General features: G+C 37.5%; 1 protein-coding gene across 1 annotated transcript; it reads left to right on the forward strand.

Moving 5' to 3' along the window:
- The first annotated feature begins 14,730 nt into the window (after nt 1-14,730).
- LOC149820561 (zinc finger CCCH domain-containing protein 32-like) lies at nt 14,731-21,088 on the forward strand. Its single transcript, XM_089981683.1, has 7 exons — nt 14,731-15,118; nt 15,234-15,385; nt 16,164-16,223; nt 17,838-17,951; nt 18,206-18,496; nt 18,600-18,920; nt 20,408-21,088. The coding sequence occupies exons 1-7, from the start codon at nt 15,025-15,027 to the stop codon at nt 20,783-20,785; spliced, it is 1,410 nt and encodes a 469-aa protein (XP_089837809.1). The 5' UTR covers nt 14,731-15,024; the 3' UTR covers nt 20,786-21,088.
- Nucleotides 21,089-26,189: the final 5,101 nt, after the last annotated feature.

The raw sequence follows: 26,189 nt of genomic DNA on the forward strand, positions 1-26,189 counted from the left end.
ACATTCATAGGGGGCTCGGTTGGGGCTCAACCGATTTGGTCTCAGTTGAGCTCGAACCGAGCACCAATAAAAAGGGAAACAGGGCTCTACTGGGGCTCAATCGAGCTGAGCTTGGTTAAGCTCAAACCGAGTTGTAAAGAGGGGAAAAGCAACAGTAGAAGACTTGTTGCTTCACCGGAAGGAAGTAGATGGAGAAGACAGGGGAAGCACAGCTGGCGTCTACCCTCCAGCCAATCAGAGGAAGAAGTATGTATTGGTGGCGGCGCTAGCGGCGCCTGCAGTAAGCTGGAAGGAGAAGAAATCACCATCCGCCTGTTGCTCAGCAAGTGGCGGGGATGGTGGCGACGAGCTGTTGCCAGAAGACTCAATGAAGAAGAAGAAATAGGAAGGGGGAAGGATAGCCTTACATGCGGCTGGGTTGGGTGCTCAGCAGAGAGACACCGGAGAAGGAGCAGAAGCAGGAGGCTTCTGACAGGGGCCACCATCGGCGAGCTTTGGCTCGCCAAAAAAATGAGGGGAGGTGGTGGTGGACAAGGAGGGTGAGAGAAGCAGCAGCAGAGAAAGAGGGGGCTCTGAGAGAGTGCGTGTGTGCTTTTGGTTTGTGGATCCAACCCAATTCGGGTATTAAACAGCGTAATTGGGTTGGAATTAATTGGATCCTTACAAATCCAACCCAAACTGAGTAGGTAATGGTTTAGGTTAGGTTGGGTTGGGGTTGGATCCTTATGGGTCCAAATGGATTCAACCCTTATGGCTTTTAAATGAGACTTGCTTTGAGTCTCATTTGGATCTTGGATTCAACACTATATATACATATTATATATATATATATATATATATATATATATATATATATATATATATATATATATATATATATATATATACTTATTAGTTTATTTTAGAATTGGTTTGTTAAACCCATCTGATTCCAAACCTGAGGTGTTTAATACTTTAGATTGCTTCTGAATCCAATTTTCTTTGCGATTGGATTCATTTAATGGATCCAAATCCCACACTACAAGAAAAATGACGTATGCTATCCGTCGTTGGACATGTTTACGATGGATTTGGCGACGGACTAGCGACGAATAGAATTCATCGCATAACCCTAGTCGCTAAATTGCGACAAAATTTAGCTATCGCCAATCCATCGCTATATTGTGATGGCTTAGTGATGGATTATGTACGTCGCAAATTCATCGTTAAACAGAGACCGATTTGGTTAAGCGACGAAATTTAATCTGTGGCTATTTTCGTCGCTAACATTTATCGACGGATGAATATCCGTCTCTAATTAGCGACGGCTTAAATTTCCTCAAATTGGCGACGAATCAACGACGAATATTATCCGTTGCTAATTTGTTATAAAAATTTTAAATAATTTTTTTAAAAATATTTTAAAAATCAAGAAAAATTCTCGTACAATTCATATATCCTGCTTATAAAAAAATAGTATAAATAAAAAATGCATACACATTAAACAGAAATGCTAAGTTAAGCAAACTTTAACTATCAAGTACAGTCCTTGCGAAGTTACAAATAGTTACAAGTTTGTGAAACAAATTAAACAAAAAAATCTAATCCTCGCCAAGATTTTGGGCATTATCCTCTACATTTTCTCAATCTGCCCCTTCCTCCATGCCTCCATCAGTTCCTCTACGCTGATCATCTCCATCATCCTACAAAAGAGAACCAAAATGTTAGTATTTATAAACAAAATATAATGAAATAAATTATATGCAATCCATCTAATCTAATGCAACAAAGTAAATGTGAATGACAAATATACTAGTAATAAACTGAAAGACATTAACAAAATTATAAGAAATTTTTTATAGCAACTCAATCATGCATACCTGACAGGTACCTGAGCTCATATTGAATGCAGATGAAGTTCTACTTTCTCGGAAAAAGTTGCACAACTCATTACAGAAAAGGTTGGGAATGACTTTATTTAAAAAGTGTTGCATTTTGTCCTCAAGATGCTGATAAACACCATCCAAAGACACAGCAGGGTCAATAGGACGTTGACAGTTGATGCTGGTGGGAAAACTCTGTGAGCTCGGGCTACAGGAGGCAACGACTGGTGTGGTGTTCATGTTACTCCCAAATCCGAACACACGACCCTTTTTGGGTTCACCTGTAGCAGTCACCCATGTTGTATGATCAAAAGACGGATGCTGAGTGGAGTCATCGCCATATCGTTGTATCATTTGTTGCTTGTATGACTCCTACAAAATAATAATTAGTATATGAATTAAGAATTAAGAATTACAATGTTTTTGATAACATAATTCAAAGTAACTTGTATATTACAATATTTATTAATACAATAAATACATATCATTGTCGCTTTCGCCTTCTCTGATACAAAATCTCCCGTGCTCTTACGTTTATGTGTTTCAACAAACACATGCTTGTAAGGCACAATGCTTCCTTTTTCTGCTTCCTACAATGTGACATGATATAAAAAATTGATTAATAAGTATGCAAAAATACTCACAAATTTGACAATATATATATATATATATATATATATGACTTACCATTTTCTTCTGGTGACTCCCAAAAGTCCTAGATCCACCTGTGTGTAGATGCGTATTAGGGATCACTAATCGGTTTTGTGCAGCCTTTGCTGAGCGGTTTTGAAAATTATTTTTCGCCCACTTGTCCAACATGCCCTCCCAATAATCTCTCCTGACAGTAGCCGGCGCATGGCCCTTCCACTGCAGTGGATCATCTATCCCACCAGTTGTTTTTTTTGTTGCAGTCTTCATATTGTGCAACATGTCGACAAATTGATTGGGAGCCACATTCTGCCACACTACCCACACGTCCTCCTCATTTGCACTTACGAAGCAATGTGAGGCCTATAAATACTTTCAGAATATTAGTACATATTTCAATAAAACACTGCTTGTAATGATAAATGATTGCATACCATGAATGGGGAAATTAAGTTGTCCAACACATCTCTCGGATACTCTTTTCATTGCGCTACCGGCCCTGGAAGATGATGCAGTAATGACTTTGTAATTCCTCATATTACTTCTTGCTGCTCAAACCTCGCACTGCACATGAAAAGATACACATTAACAATCGACCGTCAATATACATTTTTTATAAGTTAAATATTGAACAAGTGATAATGAAATACTTATGGTCGACCATCGATATACACTATTTAAATTACTTATCATGGGTCACACAGAGAAGACCTTGCATCCGGTGTGTGCGGGTCATGTGTAGGCGAAACAACACCTACAGAACAATAAGTTAGAAATTCATATAATGTAAATTTCAACTAATCAAATATATAATTATTTAAATGATATACCTCTCGAAGGAGCCCGTGAAGATGAAGGTTCAGACTGACTACCACTGAGTGCTCGACGACTGTGTCATCTACGAACTATATTATAACAAATTAAAATATACTGGCAATACATTCAAACATTGCAACACATTTCAATATATTCAAATCAATACAATATATTTCAATACATTCAAATCATTCTAATCATTCAGATCATTCATATGAAATTGAAAAAAACTTCATGCAAGACATTCAAACATTGCAACACATTTTAATATATTCAAATGAATACAATACATTTCAATACATTCATATCGTTCTAATCATTTAGATCAAATTGAAAAAACCTTAATGCAAGACATTCAAACATTGCAATACATTTCAATATATTCAAATCATTCTAATCAAATTGAAAAAACCATCATGCAAGACATTCAATAATTGCAACACATTTCAATATATTCAAATCAATACAATGCATTCATATCATTCATATGAAATTAAAAAAAACTTCATGCAAGACATTCAAACATTGCAACATATTTCAATATATTCAAACCAATATAATACATTTCAATACATTCTAATCATTCTAATCATTCAGATCAAATTGTATTACAAGTTGTATTTCACTAGCTCGTGAATGACTCATCATCACTTGTCTGACTTTCATAGTCTTCTTCCTCCTCCTCCTCCTCTTCGTCATCATCTTCTTCATTTAGCATCCATCCACTTCGTATATCATTTTGATCACATTCTTCCATGCATGTGCCATCAGCCAATGGAGATATGACATGCATACCATGTGCGGCATCGTGACCATAAGAGAAGTCATACATATCATCTGATTAATAGTATTCATCCTCTTCATCAATCTTGCCTTTCTGTAACTGATCATACTCAGGGCATAGTTTAGACTTCACCTTACAAACTGCCCACCATTCATTTCTATCTGACTTCCTTGTAGTCGGATATGATGTATAGTACACTTGTTGAGCTTGTGAGGCTAATATGAATGGTTCATATGTTCCAAACCTTGACTTACCATTCACCTCCAGGATGCCTGAGACTTTATCGACTCTAGTTGTTGTGGGATCAAACCATTGACACTTGAATAAAGTTAACCTGTTATTTGTGCCTAAGTAAGTCAACTCCATTATTTCTTCTATAACACCGTAGTAGTCATGTTCATTTTTAACATAGCTGCTACCCTTGACACACATGCCACTATTCATCGCTGACTTGTTGACATCGTAGTCTTTTGTATGAAAACAATAATCATTTACGATGTACCCGTTGTAACACTGCACAACTTTAGACGGACCATTCTGTAAATCACATATTCATTGATCTTTAACATTACAATGGTAGACCTACAAGCAAAAACAAAGACTATAATCACGACAAGTATCTTATTGTTGTATAAAGGGAAAAATGTATATAATCGTCCTTACCAACTCTTTGAACCATGCCACAAATTTATTTTCATGTTCTTTCTGTATTTCTGCATCAGTGAGTTGTGAAAGTTTTCTTCGCAATTTCAGATCAAATCGTCTACACTTAACATAAATGTATTTTATCGAACCATGCACACACATATAGAACTTAATGTTACATATTAACTATACTTACTCAATGTATGAGTTGATTGCTGAGCAATTGAAAAGGATATATATTTGTGATGCGTCTTGCTCTCGATCTTCCAAAAGTCTTGATCAACAACTACCAAATGCATGTCCAAGTGGTTTAAATATAGACAATTTGTTAGTTCCAGTTAATTGTTCTCCATCATCATTACGAGGTGGGCATGTGTAACGTGTTGAAATATGAGGTTCAAAGTACATAGATGAGAAATTTGAAATCTCTTCTAAGGTGTATGCCTCGCAAATAGAGCCCTCTACTCTTGCTTTATTCCAAACCTTTTTATTGAGGTCAAACATGCATCTGTCAACAATATACATCTCAGATTACAATAAATTTCTCAATAGTATTGAAATTTTTTTTTTAAATAAACATATACCTTTCAAATGGGTACATCCACCGATATTGCACAGGTCCACCAACCCTAAGTTCATATGACAAATGTATGACTACATGTTCCATAACATCAAAAAATGCTGGTGGAAATATCTTTTTCAGCTGACGAATAGTAGTTACGACAGATTCCTCTAGATTCTTTACCTTAGAACAATACCCCCCTTATAGGTTTGTCTAACATATCATGGAATGCTAGGGGTATCAACCATTGCATAATGACATGACAATCATGGCTCTTCAACCAATATAACTGTCCATCGTCTATCTTCACAGCCCAAGCAATGTTAGAAACGTAGCCATCTAAAAATCTCAATTGCCTCAACCATTGACATACCAACTTTACTTGATATGTACCAAGCACATACTTTGCCTTTGGTTTCGTGCCCTAGGGGGATTTACATCAAAAGTTAGCGACGACCTAGCGACAAAATATTTCCGTCGCAAACACCCTCACTAACTAGCGACAAAATTATTTCGTCGCTATATCCATCACTAAGTGCGACGGGTTTTGCGACATAAAATTTCAGTCGCTAATCCGTGACAGAGTTGACGACGAACGTTTTTTCGTCGCTGATTTCGTAAGTTTATTGTTAGCTTGGACCGTGTCCAATTTCGTAAGTTTATTGTAATTGGACTGGGTCCTCATAAAATTCTGTCGCAAAAGTCCGTCGCTATTTGACATTTTTCTTGTAGTGCCAATCCTATGGTTTGAGTAACCTGGATCTTTTTATAAATCCAAAATTCGAAGTTTATTGTTAGCTTGGACTGGGTCCAATCGAATGGATCCGAGTTGTTATCATATTGGTTTATGAATTCATATCTCACTCTGGACCCAAAATTAATTAATCTACAAGATCCAATGGACCCTATATGTTCCAATTACACATTTTGAACTTGATTTCATAAGGGGTCGATCCTCATGGATCCTTGATTGAGATCCAAATCCAAATATGTTAAAAAAGCTCATAAATTTTAAATAACTTGACAACATCCAAAGATTTTATTGATAATTAATTATAATTAATTATTTAAAAATACCAAGATAACCCCTTATTTATTTCTAAAATTATAGAAAATTCATGGACTTTACATTTCAAATTTTTTTCGCTTGTGTTGGATAATCGTAAATTTTTTATGTGAATGTTGCCATATCCACGAAATACTCATGCAAATCTAATAGCTATCGAGATTTATCAATAGGCATGTCTAATACTGTCATTTTCAAACAAACAAACACGATTCCATCATTAATATCTTCATAAATATCAACGGAATACATAACACACAACAAACAAATAAACACACGATTGGTATGCAAATAGTTTATAAAAACAAAAAAAATCCAAGCTACATGGTATGCAAATAGTTAAAAAAATAACTGTTTTTTTTTTTTATTATTTTATCTTCAGCTTAGACGACAAATCACCAAACAAAACGCCCACATTACTACATATCTACCTAATCAAACTATTATCAGTAATACTGGACATCCAACGATCCAAATCATATCCGATTACAGAAATCCTAATTGCACTTTATTTGGAGGATATAAAACGAGAATGGAGGTTAAAATCAAAACCTGTAAGAAAATGGACTTACGCTTTCTCCACGCCACTAATTGCACTGGATCTGAACTCACTTCTATAGGCCAAAAAAGACATCCCATGACCAACCTCTACTCCGCATGGTTGGTAGGAGCTGTCAGTGCACGTCTCTTTGTGGTGACTTTGCAGGTTCAAAACCCAGTGATACCTTAAATAATAACTTGTGGCAGTTTGCCTTTAAAAAAAAAGTATTGTTAGAATCATTATGTGAAAGATGATAGGGTGCATGAATATTATAAATTGATTGAAGACTCAAATAATCATATGTAATTTAGTAATTATTTGAAAGTCATCCCATATTTATATTGGCATACTTAAAGCAAAAGTACAATAGAGAAATTTTCAACGTGGTTCTTGAACGACTTATTTTGATAGATTGATAAATCCTTTTTGAAGGAGTAATGATAGACTTTGTTTTCTTTAGCGGTTTTTTTTAAGGCAAACTGTGGTTAGACCGACTTCTACCAGTTATACAATGATACCATTGAGATTCGAACTCGCAACTTTCCAACACAAGGTGACGTGCACTTAACTGCTCTTACCAGACAAACGGAGAGCCCATCGATAACGACGGTTTTTCTCTTACCATATAAATGAAGAATCGATTACATATCAAATCAAACATATACCTATACCTCTAGTGTATCGTGATAATGCAGATTTCAATCATGCATATTTAAAATATTCTGGCTCATTTTAAACGACTTTTTTTCTTCTAATTAAATTTGTTATTTTAAATGTTATATCCCTAGTAATTGACACACATGCACTATAACTTATGGTCAATAGTAAAGTTTAGATATTGGATAGTTTTGTGTATACATATATTTTTAAGAGGATACACAATATTTAATTACAAAGAATATGTTTTTTTAAGAGTTTTCACATTACTAATGTGAACTTTGACAACCTCAGAAAGCCAAAGTTGAAGATGAGACAATTTTAACCCTTGAATGTGAAAATGAAACCCTCACTCTATAGGGTTTGGTACGGGTCGGGTCCAGGTCACACCCGACCCGTTGACACACATCTCTCTCTCTCTCTCTCTCCTCGCATGGGTCCCAACAAAAAAATCAATTCCAAATGCAATCATTATTATATGTATAAATGGCCTTACTAGATCACAAGAAACAAAGCCTTTGTTTTTTACACAAAAATAATAAATGAGGCATTTAAAGGGTTAAAAAATAAAGTTGCGTTTGTTGGTGTGTCACAAAGTTTGAAAAGCTATTTGTGTCCTTACAGGCGACCATACTCCACGTACAGTATCCCCTCTCATTAATGAGTATCTTCTCATAAATTCCATTTAGAAGCCAATTTGTTGTGCTTTATTTCAAAAACAAGTTTCATTTTTCAGAATTTCTTGATATAAGCTGTCGTTTTTCTGAAAAATGACAAATAGAGACCGCAGGTTAACCAACAGCATCTTGAGAACTTTATTCTCTCGAGTTTTCTATATTGGAAAAATATTTTTTTACACTCAAAAAAAAAAGAAAAGGGCGAGTATTTTAGCCATTTGAGGGTATTATTACCATTTAACTTTTTATGTTTAGAGGATATTATCATTTTGGCTTAATTTTAAACTAAAATTTGGCCCAAGTCGCAAAAATAGGTCTCTATCTGTTAGTCAACAAAAACAGAGGCTTATATAAAAGAAAAGAAATGTGAGCACTTTTTAGAAAATTTTCCTTTTTGTCTATAACGGCTCCAAAATTAAATTAGAGCGTCGGCATGCATGGGCCATCACACATTTGAATCAACCAAACGCTCCACCATACAGTACATAAAGTTGAGTCAGGCACCATGTTTTCTATATGTAAAAATTCAGATCCATATGTCAGACCCAGTATCCAATATTGAAAGGTCTAATTAGGTTGACCGGATCCTACTCATTCACATTGTTCACTTGTTCTGCTCCAATTATCAGGATTCATCCCGAGTATGCACCATCTTCGGTTCAGCAGTCCAGCACTCTGATCCACATATAGTGGACAAGGGTCCGATTATTTGATCAATTGAACCACCGGGTCGTCAACCTCTGGGACCGATGATCGTCACCTTCAACATGGTACTTGATGTTTAGTGGGATAGTTTTTATTTTCACTTCCCATGTTCTAGTTACAATATATATATATATATATATATATATATATATATATATATATATATATATATATATATATATATATATATATATATATATATATATATATATATATATATATATATATATATACCGTCACGTGTGAGGCCGGGTTGATTAATAAAAGACAAAATTTGGTTTATATCGTCCTGATGCGCAAAAAGAAATACAAATTTAAAGGGCATAAAAATTTAATGGTCCACAATGTATCAAAATTTTATAACTTAAAATTTTATATTTTTTTATTAAAAAACTGTGTTTAACACATTTATAGAGCTAGATTGAGTCAACAGTTTTTTTTGACCCCCGCCCATACTGGACACTCCAAAACTTCGGCAATGTATACACTTTGTGTACGTCTCTCTCTCCTATCTCCTATTTTTATGTTTTGCTTTCGTGCTTTCACCCCCTTTAGTTTTGTGTCTGTTTTTTTTTTTTGTGTGTGGGCTCAACTTTTTGTTGATCCCCTGCCTTAGTAATGTTGATGTTTCTTTCAGCTCTCTCTCTATATATACATATTATAGTTGAACATTAGGTGCTTGCAATTCGTGTTAGATGGGTTTTTTTGCTCTTTTGGTGTATTTTTTATAGTTCAGACTCCATAAATGTGTTGGGCATGATCGATTTACGAGGAATTCTCACCAGGATCATATGTTTTCGATATCAAAAATGATATTTGGAGCCTCCAAAATTTACAAAAATTTTGAATCATTGATTTTTTTTTGAACCTTGTAGAAACTCCCCCATATATCAGAATGGAACACTTCAAGAGCTGATCCCTATAAAATCAAGTACATAGATCACATTTGTATGGTCAGAATTTAAAAATAAAATAAAATAAAACCTGAAAAACCCATAAAACATATATCACAAGCAAATAATGTTCAAGCACCGACACTCTATAATATATATATATATATATATATGGCCATTCTTACCATCATACCATACAGTGGTACATAATGTTGTTTGCACAGATCTAGCACCAAAAATGAGAGAGAGAGAGAGAGTGTGGCGGCTATCAGTCCATGATTTCTTGACGTAGCCGTGGACAGGAAAAAAAACAACCCTTTGATGGCTGACAGCTACTGCTTGGATTCAATGGAAGTTTTCTAATACCTATTTGCACTTTTTTTTTTTGCTACTTGGTATAGTACCCATTAATTTTGTACAATTAAGAAATTGTGAATTAGCAATATAAAATGATGGAGGAGGCCCTTAGAAGACTAAATAGGTCATAGTTTCTAAAACTATGCACCAATACCCTTTTCATTTGTCTCTTACGGTATCGAAGCATGTTGGCCAATTATTAAAATTAGTGTTATTTTATTTTTTAAGTAGGCAGAACAATTTATTAAATCCGCAACAGGTAATGTTATACTTCGGCAACGGTCGCAGACCAAGAAGAGAAGGGTTACATTTAATATACTTAACACGGAGGTGTTACTGCAACCAGTCCATAAGGGCTCTGCTCATCTGATAAGGACGATTTGTTAATGTTACCAAATCCAAGGGATGTCACAAGCTCAAAACTCATGGGAGGCATCCCTTGCCACAATTAGTCAATACTGTGGATACGCCCTGGTGGCATGGTTTAATTAAAACTCCGTGACTCGTCACTTGGCTTGTCTTTCAGTGACTTGTAACTCGGCCTGGTAATGTTAACTTTATATTTTATATAAAATATATAAATATATGTAAGTACTATCTATATTTTATAGTATATTACCAATATATTATATATAATATGCATTGTATGATATTTTTTATAATATATTTAATTTATAATTTGTATTAATACATATATAATTATATCTTTACATATAATATATTTTATATAATATATGTAATCATATATAAAATATATTATATATGTATATATATAAATGCATAACTCTGCCGAGTTTTGTAAAAAGCGAGTTTAACTGGTTTTTTACCCAATGACTGGGTGATCCAGGTGGAGTCAATCGAGTCATCGGGTTGACCCTACTAGTTTTTAAAACTATGCCTGATAGGCAAAGAAGACCTTGAGGGTTTTATCAATGGAGGCCTGCCAGTATGCCATTAGTAATGATGGTTGTCCCTTGGCCTGGCCAATTCACGTCAATTGGATCTTTCTTCAAGATGATATGGGCCGGGGGTCCATTCAACGCCATTAAAGATTCGAATCGAACTGAGTTTCAGTTGAATCGGTTTGAATCAGGCCGATTCTGCCTTGAATCGGTTCACTTACATATTTTTCATATATATATATATATATATAAACTGCTTTGAAATTGATCTATTAAAAAAAGCACCCCTTCACTTGGTGAACCAATTTTAACAACATTGGTTACAATATTATGTAAAGTCAAGGTCAACATGATTTATTGTTTTTATGGGTTTGATGAGATCAATAGGCCTTAAGATTAAGATTTTAAGGCAATTACACAGAAGTGTCCTGTCCGTACAGTCTCATTTAACCATAAAGTAGATCTTGATGATTATATATACAGAAAGCCAAAGCATATGCACAAGTTATCATGCTTCAGCATCATGTGTGTGTGTGTGCGCGCATGTCCGCTTGTGTATAGCATATATTTGGTACTAGATCAGTAGTATTCTACCATCTACTACGAAATCATAGTTGCAATATTCTTTACTGAACTAAACCCTGCTGATGTATCAACAAGACATTCAATATAAAACTAAAAGGGTTCACTAGATAGCATGATACTATCAATAACACCACATATAAGAATGCCTGTGTGTAGGTAACCTTTCTAAGTGCAGAGTTATGCTATCACATGAGACATCAGCTTGTTTCTCCGAGAGTTGTACTGTACATGCATGTGGGTGGTAGCTGACTACCACATTTCTAGCCTACCGCAAGTGTATCAGGCTTTTGAAGTATTTTTCCATGTTTTTCTTAAATCCAAACAGTATATATGTGTTTTACATGCTTAATTTGGATCATTGATTTTGACATGAAGGTAGGTTTTCATAAGATTTAAATCAACAGTTTAAGATTTTCATAAATATTGAAGGCATAAGATTTCATTTTTGTAATAAAAAAACATGATCCAAGTGACGTTGCCCAGCAAATTGACCATACTGAACAAATCTGCAATGTCAGATATGTGAAAAAACAACTCAAAAACACCCGTATGCTCACGGTAAGTAGTAGGCAGCTACCACTTTTCACACACACACACACACAATATATATATATATATATATATATATATATATATATATATAGAGAGAGAGAGAGAGAGAGAGACCTCGTCAAACATTGTCTGGGAGTGCCTGACACGTCCGTTTCATTTTTTTTTGTGTTTTTAACTTTTAACGGCGATCATGGCCGCGCTAAAGGTCTGTGCTAAAAAAAGAAACATTAGCATCTGTCACGATGGTCGATAAATGCACTTTTTTTTTACAAAAAATCATGTTCGTCACTGATCTTGCGTGATCAGTGATAGAAAAGTATCCGATTTTCATCCGACGCCTTGTGTGTTTGACAATATATATATATATATATATAGATAGATAGAAAGTGGTAGCTGAGCAACCCATAGGTGCACAGCTACCTGTGCAATTGCGTTGGCTGTCCATCACGGGACTTGATGGATGATCAGCGCAAAAAATGTTAAAAAAATAGCAGCTGTTTTTTGACTGTTGCTAAAGGTCCCAGCGGAAACTGGGACCTTTAATCAAAAGCCACGCTGAAGAGGCAAAAAATGTGCAAAATAGTGCGTTTTGTCCTTTTTAATATTTGTTTATTGTGGCCATTCATCACACACTGTGATGGACGTCTGCAGACATTCTGTCGGTAGCTTCACACCTAAGTGTTGCACAACTCTCTCTCTCTCTCTCTCTCTCTCTCTCTCTATATATATATATATATATATATATATATATATATATAGTGTGTGTGTGTGTGCGCCCGCGCCTGCGTGCAAATTAGTATCATTCATTTATTGAAAGGGAGTAATATTTTGCCTGTGTTTGATAACATCTTTTATCCCTAATTTAGTTTACGTTTTTAGTTTTGTTTATTTATGTTATGGAAAGACCCACGTTACCAACCGCACAAAGCACCGAGATCTCTCCTGGTTACAAGGAAGTATTCTCAACTTCAACCTTGCAGCAAGAAATGCTTCTTTTGAGTTTAGAACCATGGTCATCCCCCTATCAGGTGAGAAATCATTGCAGCGCCCCTAGCCACTAAAGCAGAACTGACACCAATTTAGATTTATGACAAGATATATATCAATCTCAAATTTTGTGGCATAGTAGGCCTTAGGATCAGTGTAATAAATATCGCAAGATTTATGAAAATCTCATGATAATATTGCTAGAAATTGCCTGAAAGTTTAAAACGGCAATTTCTCTCGAATTTACCAAATATAGCAAGATTTTATAATACCATGATTTAAATGCGATATTTATGTTTTAAACGGCTATTTATAAAAAAAAATCATCTATTTTTATTTTTAAATAAACTTTATTATAAAAACTATTTTTATATTTTAAAATTAAATTTTTTATTGCCGAGATTTTGCCGAAAAACACAAGATTTATGATTTTTTTCAATTTCTCTCTCGTTTTTGAAAAACAGGAAATTGTCGATAAAAATGTTTGTCACTATGCTTAGGATGTGCCAAACTAGGAATGTGTCGTCGATGTAATTAACCAAAAGGTTGTGGTTACTAATTGTAACTCATATCCATATGGGAGAGGCGGGATGAGGAGTTAACACATCCATGTTTTCATAAATTTTATGTGGATAGTTTGACCTATTAGAGATAAATTATTTTCTTAATTGACTTTTGGAACCTGATGTTGATATAAAATAATTTGATTGCTTCTAAAATTATAGCGGTGAAAAAAGAAAAAGGAAAAGAGTTTTACGAAGCCCCACGAGGAAGAAAAATGATAAACATGCTATTCTGCGGGGCCAGAGATGGTTGTGAAGGTGTTGAGTGGAAGAAACTGAATCAAACACCATTGGAGCACAGGTGCGACCACCTTGTCTTACGTGCCCCCACCACATGGTTAGAGGATCCCTCGCCATAAGAATTTTTTTTTTATCATCATCAAGCCTTATCCCAATTAGACAAGTTAGGTTTCAAGCTGCACGTCAACCACATGGGTCTAGTTAGCATACCCTTCATCTTGAGTGTATTTAAGTTTCAGATCTCATATCTTAAAATCTCACCAAATCTTTGAATCTTTAGCCCAAATCCCTCCTTTGGACTGTTAGATCCAGAGACTTATGTAGTTCTGTGGATATCATATCTGGTGGTCTAAATCCTCCATATTTTGGAAGTTCAGATCTAGTGTGGACTTTATTTTTTGGGGACAGACAATACACTTATCTCGAGAAATGCCAAGATGAATGGTTAGTGCACCGAGGGTACATATAATGTGAAGAAGTCAAAACAAAAGCCCTACTTTGTGAGAGGTTTGGTTTAAAACATTTTTTTTGTTTACAATTTTCTTCCTTTGCAAAGTTACCAACCCATCAGACCAATTAGCTAAATTAACAATTTTGTTTTTTTGGCGGGTATATATATATATATATATATATATATATATATATATATATATATATATATATATATATATATATAGAGAGAGAGAGAGAGAGAGAGAGAGAGAGAGAGAGAGAGAGAAATTGGAAACATCAAATCAAAGCTTTGAGAGAGAGAGAGAGAGAGAGAGTGGGCGTTTAGCAGTGAAGCGAGAGTAAGAGGGGCTTTCGTTCACCTCTGCCTCTCTTCCTCTCCCCACCTCTTCTCGAGGAAGATCGGGGTCGCCTCGAATTTTCCAGAGGGTTCTAGAAGGACAAGCACTTGCCTTTCAGCCTGCCGCTCTACCCTCTTCTTCTCTCTAACGCAGGGGACGGTGGGGAATTCCCGGAAGAGGTTTGGTCGGCAATGGAGTTCTATGGTAGGAGCCCCACAATGGAGGGGTCTCCTACTGATCCTGCCCTGGAGTGGAACCCCCCCAATGCCGTGACCGGGCTCGAAGGTGAGTTTCCTGCGCTTTCATTGTCCAATTCCGTCGGAACCGGCGTTCAAAATTGGGGTTTTCTCAGGTGGGGGATTTGGTGGTTTCTGATGAATTTGTGTTGTTTGCATTGTAGAACCCATGTGGCAGTTGGCGCTGGGGGGTGACGGCGGCAGGGAATCGTACCCGGAGCGCCTGGGGGAGCCCGATTGCACATTCTATATGCGGACGGGGTTCTGCGGATACGGCGCGAGCTGCCGGTTCAATCACCCCCGTGACCGGATTCTGGTAGCCAGACTTTCCTTCTCTGTGATTTCTCATTTGGGTTATTGATTTGTATTTGAATTGTGGAGTCTGTTGAGTTTGTTCGTATCGATCTGTGGTTTGTGTGGGTGCGACAAATCGAATCGATTTGATTCTTAGTACAACATGAATAATAAGGAGATTTGAATAATTCAATGTTCTTCATTTTTTGAGAACCATTGGTTATCTGCTTATTGGTGTTCAATTGTGAATCTCTGATGATGAAACAGCTTTTTCCGGTTATAGTTGGAAATTGGAGTTGTATTTCATTTTTGTCATTGCAATTGTGCTGGCTGTGGTGGTAGGTTTGATGTGAAATTGAGATAATTGAGGGGTGGTTTTTGATCTTTGTTGGAAGTCTGATTGGTGTTTTATTTTCATGCACGGGACTAAGGTCGCTCTTTTTTGTGCATGGAGATCTATAAAATGCAGCTTTATATACGAAAGTTATGGCTTTTGTTTAGTGTGGGTTATACTTGTGGGCAACAGAATCCAGTTTGATTTCTCTGTTTTCACCTGGAGTGCTTACACATACGTATAGTTTAATATATGGCTATGCGGATGAGTATAGCGGGTGAGATAAAGGATTGCTGTTTGATTGCCCAGAATGTGGTAACTATGTTACTTGGAGCATTTTTTCTTCCCCCTTTTTCAGGTTTCTTTCATCCACACTGTTTCTTTTGATCTTAAGTGCTGTTAGATCTGTTTGCCAGTGACTGTAATGCAGGATTTTGATTTTGTGAATTGGTATTATTTGTTACAGCAGGTTGCAGTTTTAAGACCAGGGGAGTACCCAGAAAGAGTTGGTGAGCCTATTTGCCAGGTACATCTTTTCCATTTTGTTTAATGTATGTTAACCTCATTCATGTTTTGGTATATATAAACACCATAAGACTTCTTGTGTTTCTCCTTAATGACACCAGGCCCTGATTGTTGGCCAATTCAGTTGTCACTTGTCTAAAATCCATGTCTGCAATTGTTCTCTATGTTGCAGTTGTTGTACAACTTTGGAATATCACAAACTTCTTGTAGGCATGTGAGTTACTTTGAATTAAGACGAACTTCTTGTAGGCATGTAAGTAGTAACTCATACATACAGGCCTGATTTCAGTGACTTTTGCATGAAGCACTGAGGTCCTGCCCTTAGTGTCATATCATTATGAAGCTTTATAAGAGAGTACTGATATCTTTCTCAGCTGATGCTTTGAGATAAAAGCTTTGCACATATGGTAGCCCATTAATTTGTTAATGCCCAGCAATTGATTAAATTGTGTGGCAAAATCATCTAACGCGAGATTTTACATGTATACATCCAGCATGTTGGTTGCATTCAGTGTCTGTCTGGCTGGCCTTCTCTGCAATAAGGGCCTTGAAAAAAGGTGTTCCTGGTTCTGTCCAGAGAGGAGGGAAGCATCTCCCCTCTTCTGATCACAACAACATGGCCCAAAAGAAGGCTGAAAAAAAAGAATGCGTTTTGGTGGGGGGTGGCAGCCTCATGTTTGTGAGTATGTGTTAGGGTCGTAAGAGATGGAACTAGCAAGTTGGGTGTATTTTTGCAACCCATACCTCGCATCCACTTTTGTATATGGGATTCAGGTCTTAGTTTGCTTAAAGTAGTGGGATAACTTATCATCAAGTCATCTACCTACAACTGCTCATAGTCCGCATACGGATATTAAATTAACTGGCTTGACACCTCTACATAGCAGGATACCTTATTATCAAGTTATCTGTCTACAACTGCTTGTATTCTACATAGGGACATTAAATTCACTGGCTTGATCGCTCTACCTTTGGCTTCTTGTGTTTGCTTATGATTGAAGAAGCAAATCTGAATTGCTTAATGATATATTGATCATCCAAACCTAGGTCTTGGTGATGTGAAGTTTTATAAGCTCTTATTAGCTGCCAGAGGATGCTTCTCAATACTTATAATTCTAAACCTTGTACTGTTTCTTTGTTGATTTTATACATCTATTTATGCCTTTTAGAGTTAGATCTTAATTAGATATTGTTGTCTGCTTGTCATGTGTTTTCTTTATTCCCTAAAATGCTAACCTCAAAGTTGCACATTTTCGATTCATACATTGTTTTCATAAGGTCTTACTGTGACTAGGAAGTGAGTATTGTCTATACAATTTTGTCTTTAAAGTTTTAGGGACATAAAAGAAAAACCAACCCTTGAAATTGCACAATTCTTTTCAAACAGAACTCTGTATCATGAAAGAGCCACTTAGAAACTTCAGAAAACACATTATATGCTACTTGAATTGGCTTAGATTTTTCTTGTATGAGCAATCAGTGTACCAATTTGTTTTAGGAGTTATGATGGTTTCTTTGGAACCTTTATGCGAATGCCTTTTTTCTTTTAGATTCATTTAATTTTTCACTTGGAACTGTGCAATCAAACTGACTCACTCTTCTCATGGTTGTGCAGTATTTTCTGAAGACTGGCACTTGTAAGTTTGGTTCAACATGCAAGTACCACCATCCAAGATATGGGTCAATGAGCACAGTGCCAGTAAATTATTTGGGATACCCACTTCGACCGGTTGGATTTCTTATCATTCTTTCTGCAAATCTTTGATAGAATTTTGCTCATGAACTACCATGAGGCGCTTCCTAACTAGTTATCATTTTGCTTCATTAACTTGATATGGAGCCCTTGAAGAAAAACTAGTCATCTCTTGTACAAAAATTTCTTTTTTAATTGTTAGAACATGAATAAGAGCTGCAAATATTTTATTGTCTGAATAGATCTGGATAATTCAAAGTGCTCATTTTGAAATAACCTATGTTCTGCAGGGCGAAAAGGAGTGTAACTATTATATGAAAACGGGACTTTGCAAATTTGGTATCACCTGTAAATTCCATCATCCACAACCAACCGGCACCTCACTGCCAACTCCTGTGCATGCTTTTTATCCCACGGTGCAGTCTCCTTCACTTCCTTCTCCTCATCCATATGGAGCCGGAGCAACGAGCTGGCAAGTTGATCGACCACCAATTTTACCCAGTTCGTATGTCCAAGGGCCTTATGGTCCAATTCTTTTGCATCCTGGAATGGTTCCGCTTCCAAGTTGGAGTAGCTATCCAGTAAGTCTAATCACTGTCAAATCTTCAACTATCCATTGTTCTTGAGGTGCTGTTCTCTGACAGTCTTCTTCATCAATTATTGATATTCTATTATGTGAAACAGCCTGCAGTAGCTCCTCTAGCATCTCCTGGTACACAACATCCTGCTGGAACAGGTTCACCATATGGAGTGACACATCAGCTCTCTCCTTCTGCACCTGCATATCAAGGACCCTTCTCTTTGTTGTCTTCTCTTGCTGGACCTTCAAGCAGTACCCAGAAGGAAAACATTTTTCCTGAAAGGCCTGGTCAGCCTGAATGCCAGTTCTACATGAAAACAGGGGATTGTAAATTTGGCTCTGGCTGTAGATATCATCATCCACAAGACCGGGTTCTCTCAAAAACAAGCTGTGTCCTCAGCTCCATGGGTCTGCCTTTGCGACCGGTATGTTTTCTTAATAATTGATTGCACTTCATATTTGTAGTAGTAGTAATGATGGTGGTGGTGGTCATGGTGGTCACCACGGCAGTAGCAGTAATAATAACAACAATGATAATTGTGATCAATTTTTGAGGATCTGGCTATATCTCATTGTAGTTACTAGAGAAATGACTGATTTGGGTTTGTTTGCGTAAGGACTTCCCAAACTTTAGGACAGCAATTCTCGACTTTGCATCTAGAATATTCATTTAAAATGATTTAATATTTTCTTTGAATTTTTTACCTCAAATATCAGAGCTGATAAATTAATTGAGTGAGATTTGAGCCTACAACAAGGGTGAATCAAACCAGAAGACTGGTCATGCAAACAAAGCTTTATAGTGGGACGTATCCCATCTGGCTGTTGATGAAAGAATGTTATCATTGGGGTTAGAATATCAGTTTATCATAATGTTGTTATGATATCATTATTATTGAGTGAATATTTTGATGCAAAAAATCTTATAAACAAAAAATTTATCAATTTTTTTTCCTAATATTTGTGAAGATTTTCTCAAGAGTTTTCTAAGAGAAGGAAAGTCTTCTGAAAATTTCATGAGGTATCAATAAACTCCAAGTAACACCATTTTGGACATAGATCGTGGCATATTAGCTCCATTCTGGATGTCTGAGCTAAAATGGTTTTGAAGTGCCAGTTCTGTTGGAGTTGAACCATCTATGGACTTTTGGAGATTCCTGCCAAACTGTACAACAACTATTATGCATGATTCTGCACTGTCTTGTGGCTGTTAGACTTTCATGATCATTCATGTGTGTGGTTTAGGTGTGAGGATTGTAGTCCTCCAATTTAAGTCTGTCTCTCAGCTAAAGATTCTGAGTTTCTGTCCTCTGGGTGGTTGGTAAATTAGCAATACATTCCGGGCTGGTTATAGTCTCTCTCTCTCTCTCACCATGAGATATGTTGAGTTGTCTTTGACCTCCTGAGCATCATTTTTGCTTGATTCTCTATTTCAAGACCATATTTTTTATGCCGTTTTGGCTTGTATGTTTCCTCTACTGTCTCTTTTCCATCACTGTTCAAATGTGTGTTGAAGATGAAAATATTTCTATAGTTGAAACATGCTTTGATAACTTCTGTATAAAATGGTTTTTCCTGTCAAGATAAACATGGAGGATGATGTCAAGTCATCGTGCCCCTTATGGCCTAGACGACACACATAACACAATGTTGGGATAAAGGTTCTTAGTTACTAGACCAAGCATAGTTTTCTGAAAGAAATTGGACTATATACACTAGACTAGCATTCATGTTAAAAGAGTACCTGAAGAACTGGCTAAAGCAAAATTCTTCTTATGAATAAGTGTTTTTTTTTTGTGTGTGTGTGCGGGGGGGGGGGGGGAGAGAGTGAAGGGTGTGGGGATAGTTGATCACTTTTACCATTGAAAATTTTAAACTCTTTCAGTCTGACCCGTTTTATTTGAACTTGCAGGGGGCCCCAAATTGTACGTTCTATGCACAACATGGAGTATGTAAGTTTGGACCAACATGCAAATTCAATCATCCTATGGGAAGCATAAGTTACAGTCCTTCTGCCTCATCTCTTGCTGATATGCTTGTTGCACCATATCCCGTTGGATCATCTATGGTAACTCTAGCTCCATCCTCCTCGTCCTCTGAGCTCCAGCCGGAATCCATGACTGGATTCACTACAATTAAGGAGGGCCATAGAGCCCCTTCTTCCCATACCACATCAAGTGGTTCAATAGGTTCAATTTTCTCAAGGGGTGGACAGGTCTCTACTGCCTCCACTCAGAGTACTGCTCCTCCAGGTAGTATTACTGATCATGGTGGCAAGTTTCTTAGTTGAAGCCAAGGGAAAACACAACACCATTCATCTTATTTTCCTTGACCAAATTTCATGAGCCCATGGTATGTGTCCTTCCTTTCAAGAACTTCATATATACATGAATATCTCTCAGCAGAAGCCCCTCCATTTCTTGACAGTCCTATATCTGATCTAGGTCTAACCTAGGTTAGGTCTGGTCATCCTGTTTATATTATACTCACATAGTCGATCTTTGTTATCTGGAATAAACAAGCCCTTGTCAAAAAGGTATATCAACCCAACAATCTTCTACCTTGATGTTGCCCCAATAAATCCAAAAAGAAATCCCTTGCAAGAACTACTCTCTGAAGTAAAACAGTGATCTGATCTTTCTGGAAGCATGGAGATCAGGTGCATCTTGTGCTTCAGCATAGTGTGAACTTGCCACTTCTGCCACCACGTCTGCATTTTTAGCATTGTGCAGAGTTGCTGGTATATTCTCTACTGGCTTCCAGTTTTGTTATATTTTAGCTTTGTTTCTTAAGATTATAAAGGTCTGGATGGTTTTCTTTCCCCCCCTTTATTGCTGAGGGAGTGGTGAACACAGAGAGAACCAAATCTCCATGCTTACCCCACAAGGAGAAGCATCATTGAACAGTTATTATTTTGTATAAGCATATATTTTAATTCAGGGCTTGTATGATTGCAATCCAATTGTCAATGACTTTAACTGTTTATAATATATCTTAGATTGTCTGTTATTGTTCAACCTGTAGATATTATGATTCATCTTGTTTCCTAATTGTTTCAAACATGTAAGGGTAAACATGCTACATGATAATAATTCTATTTTGTTGGTTTTTTAGGTCTAGTTTGGGTAATGCCCGAAATTTCACTTGATCAGAACACGTCTTTGGAACTGGAGACTTGTTTCTGATGAGGCTTTGCTCCTACATCACTCAACCGACCATGTGGTGAACTAAAACAGCTTGCCCACGTGCTTGTGGGCTAACCGATCACCATGGGCCTTGTTTGTTTTACATGCAGGGTAGGAAAGTGCCTTTCGTTCGAAAGGCATCATGCATGGGAGAAGTACTTCCTGGGAGTTGAGATGTGGAATGGTTTCCATGGAACGAAAATGTAGGGCCAGCACATGAGTGGCTGTTTGTTTCACTAAAAAAGTGGGAAAAGGTCCCCTTTCACATGAAAATGGGTCTCTCCCATATTCCGGGAGCAGGCCCTCAGGGGGTTTGGTGGTTAGAGACCCCATCCATGGGAAGTCACTTTCACACGATAAGGGCACGGGTTTCCCTGTGGGTAGGAAAAGGGGGGCGTTGGAGACCGGTTTTCGTAAGAAAACAAAGGATGGGGCATTTAATATGTGGGCCCCATGGGTTAACTTTAACCCAGTGAGGAAGATGCCCTCTTTCACAAGAGTAACTCTTTCATACGTGATGGGATGAAACAGACATCCTCTCTGACGATCCTTTTGGGGAGAAACAGTTTTGGTGCTTTTGAAGAAAAGTGAGGATCTGGAAAAGAAGATTTGCCAACAAAAAGTAGATCCCATGTTCCTCAAAACCCTGAACTTGTCCTCTTGTTCAGGCGCCTTTCATTGGTGGGCTTGGGTGTCGATGACCCCACCCAGAGATTACCTGCTTTGGCATAAAAAAAAACAACAACTTCAAATCTCCTTAAAATCCTGCATGTATTAGTGGCTGGGCTTGGAAACTTGGCTGATGGCTTTGGTCCAACTCATCCATGCCCAGACTGTAACACTTGGAAGTAGGTCAAGTTATTTACCACAGGGAAGGTGCAAATTCCAGTTAGGCTTTGTTTGGAAACTGGTAGTTCGAGGGAGTTTATGCATTTGGAAAAGTGTCCAATGCCAAACCTTGGATTCGGTAGCTACCAAATCCGCTCTTTGCTGCAAATATAAAGGAAGAGAGTCTCACTTTCTTCTTTCCTCTCTCAAATGCATAAACTCTCATCCCAGCTACCGGCTTCCAAACACCCACAGCTGAAGATAGTTTGATCACGTACCTACCAAATTCATAATTTCACATCTCAGCTGCCAGTTTTCAAACCGAGCGTTAATCGCGTCAGTCTTGTCCAAAATCTACTTAATTTGTTTCGCATAAAATCCATACAAAGTGAGTCCTATTTTATGGTCCTGAGTCTGATTGGACTCGCTAAGTGCGGGCCCGATTCCCATGGCGCGTACCTGCCTTTTTCTCATGCCTGTGGACCCATTTAGTTTCAAAGGAAAACACATCATTTACTGTGCCAAGATATGCAACATGCTTTTGTCAGATTTTGGACTCCCATTTCTTCTTTCTCAGCTCTTCTTTGGCCCAGATGAACTCCCCCATGGCGGTCAAGAGTGTTCTTGTTTTCTGCAGCTATCTGTATACTGCCATAGGAGAACTTGTGCCGCACCTGAGCTCCTCTACTATACAGTTGGAGTTTTGCGCTATCTTAACTGTGGGATCTTGGGTTCAATTGCCATCCAGGGCGACCTGTAGCTTGCCTAGTAGGAAAAAAAAAAAAATGAAGAAAGGCCAATAATAGAGCTTACAAAATTTATATATAAATTTATGCTTTTAACCATTTAACGAAGTAGATGGCTACCAGTCTGGTGTCGTTCAGGTCTTCTACACTGCCTCCTTCCTCGCCCTCTGCCGCCTCGCTGGCCACCCCTCTGCTCTTCTTCTTCATATAAGAGAGAGCAGAAGATGAGGGAGATGAACATTGGGGTGTGATTTGATTCGAAATCACAACCTAACCAAATCTCATGGGTTGACATGTGAATCGAAATCATTTTAGGCCAAAATCTCATGTTTGGTTGAACATGAGATTTGGGCCCATGCGAGAATCGCTCTCACATTCAAATGGGACAATGATTCTCATGTGATCCAACCAAATATGCCCTTAACCACACTTAGTTAACTTTTTTTTTTATATTTACATGAAAAACCCGCTCCCAAGATCAGAGATGTAGCCGTGCTGGCTCCGCCTGTCGTACTTAGGGTTGCTGTTCTGACAGCGTAAAACTCCGTGGGCTTACTCCTTGCCGGCAGAGAATCACCATTCCTTGCCAGCAGGGAGTCATCATAGCTTGCATAAGGGGTTCTCCAAATAGGGGTGTCAACAGCTCCGGTTTGGTTCAGACCCAGGTGAAAGCAGGCTTGGACCAGATTTTTGGGTATGGTATCGGGTCCAGACCCGAGTCTAATCGAGTCTAATATAAGAGAAACCATACCCAGATCCAATAAGAACTATATGAATCAGACCTGGACCATACCTGGTAAAATAATATTTTATCACTTTTACATAAAAAATTTGCAGGTCTTAATTGGAACTCGGGTCCGGACCGAGTCTGGTATAAAATTTCATAAACTATACCTGGATCAATGTATTAATCGGACCTTCGGATCTGGACCCAGGTCTTAATGGGGTCTTCTTATTTGTCACACCTATAGGGTTTGGTACGGGTAAAACCGACCCATTGACCCCTATCTCCAAAGCACTAACTAGACAACCTAATGATCTGCACGTCAACCCCCAACTGTTTGTATTGGGATGTATTATCATCACAATCCTATACAGCCTATACAACAAACTAAACACACACACAAAAAAAAAAACTAAAAAGACAAATAATAGACAATACACAAGAAAATATTAAAAAACACAGCATAAGAGGAAGAACAATACCTGTTATAAATAAGTGCCCTTGAACAGTCCTTCCTTTACTAGCAACAACTTGAGAACTCCGGGCCTCAAGGACGGGCACAGGCAGGACATAAAACATTCTCTATCTACAAAAATGATGAATATCATGCCATATTCTCTTCACTCAAATCCAACACTTGAATACCAATGGGGGGGGTTGGGGGAGCGTGGTTGGTTAGGAGCTGTCAGCGGACGTCTCCCTGTGGTGGGACGTTCCAAGTTCAATACCCCAGCGGTACGATTGAATAACTGGTGGGGTCAGACTAAACCCAGCTTGCTTTCAATAAAAAAAAATCCAACACTTAAATCACCAATAGCTTGTTTAGTAGGAGCTGTTAGTGCCCGTCATCTTTTGTTGGGACGTTGCAAGTTCAAAACCCAATGACACGTTGTATAACTGGTGGGGGTCTGCCTAACCCCAGCTTGCCTATAAAAAAAAAAAAAACACTTAAATCTATGGAGGGCAGGATTTTAAGACGGGGCAGGAGTGAAGACCTTGTCCCCCACCCCCGCCCTGGTCGACTGCCATCCCTACTTAAATCCATGAGAGACACACAAGAGGCCAAGACTAATATGCGAATCAAGGCAACAATAATGCCCAAAAAAATCACCATCATGTTTACATCTTCTTTGACAATCCGTGTGATCGAAACCAATGGTGTTCAAATCAGTTCAGAGGGAGAATCATTTTCTTAAAATGGTTCAGAAAATCAGATCGAAATAACTCTGAATCATCATATTACAAAAAAATGTTTAAATCCACACCAAACTTTTGAAGGGTTTGTACAGTAAACCAGTCAAAGCGATTATCTCTCTCTCTCTCTCTCTCTCTCTCTCTCTCTCTATATATATATATATATATATATATATATATATATATATATATATATATATATATATATATATATATATATATATATATATATATATATATATATATACACGGAAAATCCACACAGGATCAGAAACCTAAACGTATTGACTCTGCTTGCCGACGATCACTGTTTTCGTGGGCTGTAACCCATGCCCCCAGGGAGTTGCCACACTCAGCGATTAAAATAATTAGAGATCCACATGTTTAATTTTCATATATATATATATATATATATATATATATAAAGAGAGAACTAGAGAAAGAGAGATTCGAAGGACTTAATTAATAGGTTATTTAGGGATGCACATGAGTGGAGCTAGAGCGAAGCTTGGCATGTTCAAGCTTGGGTCGCCCACTTAAAATGGTGCTCAGGCTTAGTTTGTGCTCGGCCCGAGCCTGAACCACTGGTGTTCAGGCTCAGCTCGTGTCGAGCCCGGGCCAAGCTGGGCTTGGTTGGTTAAGCTCTGTTCGGGCTGAGCTCACCTCATTCAGGCTCTGGTTGAGCTCGGTTCAGTAGCCAAATGCCATATTTGTGGTCAAGCTATGTTCACGCTCGGTTCAGAGCTCGGTTCTTTTTTGCATACAAACCAACTAAGGTTGGTTGTTGACCACGTTGGTGGTCAAGAATCGACAATCAAACGACTCTTAACACCCAACAGGAAAGTCTATTATAAGTCATAGGGACAAGTTATTTTGCTTGCACAATATTCGTTTGGCAAAACACAGACACATACAGATATTGTTCCATGACACTGTAAGCTCCGATGAAGGAACAAAGCCAACAAGATGATAAAGATTCCAATGCATGAAAAAAATAGAAAAAAAATTCCAATGCAT

Source organism: Nuphar pumila, chromosome 12 (genome assembly GCF_984573655.1).
Source record: "Nuphar pumila chromosome 12, dmNupPumi1.hap1.1, whole genome shotgun sequence".
Classification (NCBI taxonomy): Eukaryota; Viridiplantae; Streptophyta; class Magnoliopsida; order Nymphaeales; family Nymphaeaceae; genus Nuphar; species Nuphar pumila.